Source organism: Sardina pilchardus, chromosome 10, assembly GCF_963854185.1.
Source record: "Sardina pilchardus chromosome 10, fSarPil1.1, whole genome shotgun sequence".
Taxonomy (NCBI): domain Eukaryota; kingdom Metazoa; phylum Chordata; class Actinopteri; order Clupeiformes; family Clupeidae; genus Sardina; species Sardina pilchardus.
Genome location: NC_085003.1, coordinates 27,250,915 through 27,253,414, shown reverse-complemented (window position 1 = coordinate 27,253,414; position 2,500 = coordinate 27,250,915). Strand labels below are relative to the sequence as shown.

The following is a 2,500-nucleotide window of genomic DNA, read 5'->3' as shown; positions in this document are numbered from 1 at the left end:
CTGTGGAAAAAAGATACTGTGTGTGTGTGTGTGTGTGTGTGTGTATGTGTGTATGTGTGTGTGTGTGTGTGTGTGTGTGTACATGAGAGAGAGTGACTGACTATTTTTAAAAACAGTTTGTGTGTGTGTGTGTGTGCGAGTGTGTGTGTACATGAGAGAGAGTGACTGACCTTATTTAAAAACAGTTTCCTTCTAAATAGCCATGCTAGTCTATTGAATAGTGTTGAATTGAATTGCCTGATGTGGGTGCATGTGTGGCTGTGCGTTTTATGTCAGCGCATCTCTGTGTGCATCATGAATAGTTGCTGTCAGCAGTCGTAAGTGTAGACTATCACTATCACTATCACCTATCACGATCTTTATGTGAAGAAGGCCTGGGTGTAGCACAACACCCTGACATGAGCGTGTTGTTTTTCTCCAGTATAACCCGAGCTACCACGACCTGAATTGGGAAGGAGGCTTGAGCATAGTCATCCGGACGATGCGTGTGTGTGTGTGTGTGTGTGTGTGTGTGAATAGCATCGTGACATGAATGTGTTGTTTCTCTCCAGTCTGACCCGAGCCACCTCAACCTGAATTGGGAAGGAGGCTTGGCCATAGCACTACACTTGGAAAGACGGAGTCATCCGAAACGATGCCTGTGTGTGTGTTTGTGTGTGTGTGTGAGAGAGAGAGAGAGAGAGAGAGAGAGAAAATAGCATGGTGACATGAGTGTGTTGTTTTTCTCCAGTCTAACCCGAGCCACCGCGACCTGAATGTGAAGGAGGCGTGGGCGCAGGGCTACACGGGCAAGGGAGTGGTGGTCACCATCTTGGATGACGGCATAGAGAAGGACCACCCTGACCTGGCACAGAACTACGTAAGTCGAGGATGCTCACGGATTAGGGATTCATGTGTGTGCTGTGTGTGTGTGGGAGAAATTGGGATGAGTGTCGGTATGCGTGCCGTTCTGTGGTTATGTACATTTCTAGGTAGTGCTAATAAGGTTATGTGTTTGTGTGTTAGTGTTTTTGTGAGTGTGAGTGTGTGTTTGTTTGTGTTGTGTCTGTGTCTGGGGTGTGTGTTTGTGTGTGCCTTCCTGATGTGGAATTTTAAAGGCTGATACCGATTTCAATATTTGAGGATTTCAAAAATGATAAATTGGCCGATTTAGCAAACAGATCGTAAAACATGTACACTAATATTTAGTATATTGAAAAGTTCTGATCAAGGTAGGACGTTGTAAATAAATATGCCTAACGATCTGGTATTGTAATGAAAAGCTCTTATACAATAAATTATGAAATGATTCTGATGAATAATAACGTGAGGTCTTAATTCTTATCTGTGATAAACACCAGTGATGACTTTCAAGGTATTTATTTTATGCTTTATGATGGTATTGTCTGTGTGTTTTTGCACACCGTTTACTGCATTAAACAGTGCAATACTTTGGCACATTGGCATGACCAGTTGATAGTCATAATTTGCGTTTAAAGGGGGAAGTAGAGTTTTACATGTGCACTGTAAAGTAGCAGAGTTAGGTCACCAACCAGACGAGTTGGTCTAAAGTCTAAACTATGAATTGTATGTCTTCATTTTGCCGCTCTTGCTGATCCGCGGTCGAAGTTCAACTTGGACTGCGGAATGCTGTGAATCATAGCTATTTTGCACAGCTGTTTTGAGTCTAGCAGCAAGCACAACACACATTTTGGGCGCATTCTGTCAACCCAGCGTCACCTAGCAGCGACATGTCGCTTCCTATTATATCAACATCCACCACTCAACCAGTACTGTACAAACATTATTTTGTAGTTGGACGTAAGATTAAGGGAAGACAAAACTGGACATTTAGATGACGGTTCTGTATTTGGTTTTCGTTTACTTCATTAAAAAATAATTACCAGCCGATATACACTAACTGATTATAAACACTGATACCGATAGATCAGCAAGTAGCTAATAACGGCCAATAATATTGGGCACACCGATTTATCAGTCAAGCTCTAGTGTGCATGTATTAGTAGATGTCTGGAGGCTTTTGGCAGAGGAATTGCGTGTATGTGTGTGTGTGTGTGTGTGTGTGTGTGTGTGTGTACAGTAGGTGTGTTTGTGTGTGGGTGTGTGTGTGCATTTGTGTGTGTAAGTCTCACCTTTTCTCCTGCACTGACAGGATCCAGATGCCAGTTACGATGTGAATGACAGAGACCCGGATCCACAGCCTCGTTATACACAGCTCAATGACAACAGGTGACCTCTCTCTCTCTCTCTCTCTCTCTCTCTCTCTCTCTCTCTCTCTCTCTCTCTCTCTCTCTCTCTCTCTCTTCTCTTTCTCTCCTTCTTTCTCTCTCTCTCTCTCTCTCTCACATGTAGACAGACACACACACACACACACACACACGCACACACACACACACACATACACACTCTCCACTCACATTGATGCTCCATATAGCCACGCAGTGTACCAAGCTGGCACATTTGGACACTGGCTATTGTCAGCTGTAATTGGATATGTATA

At 43.5% G+C, this 2,500-nt stretch overlaps 1 protein-coding gene across 2 annotated transcripts in view; it reads left to right on the top strand.

Moving 5' to 3' along the window:
* The window catches only part of furinb (furin (paired basic amino acid cleaving enzyme) b), a 93,056-nt gene that overhangs the window by 47,551 nt on the left and 43,005 nt on the right, over nt 1–2,500 (top strand). For both annotated transcript variants that reach the window (XM_062547430.1, XM_062547431.1), the window contains exons 5-6: nt 731–859; nt 2,153–2,229. In XM_062547430.1, the coding sequence (XP_062403414.1) occupies nt 731–859; nt 2,153–2,229 (206 nt within the window). The remainder of the gene's footprint in view (nt 1–730; nt 860–2,152; nt 2,230–2,500) is intronic.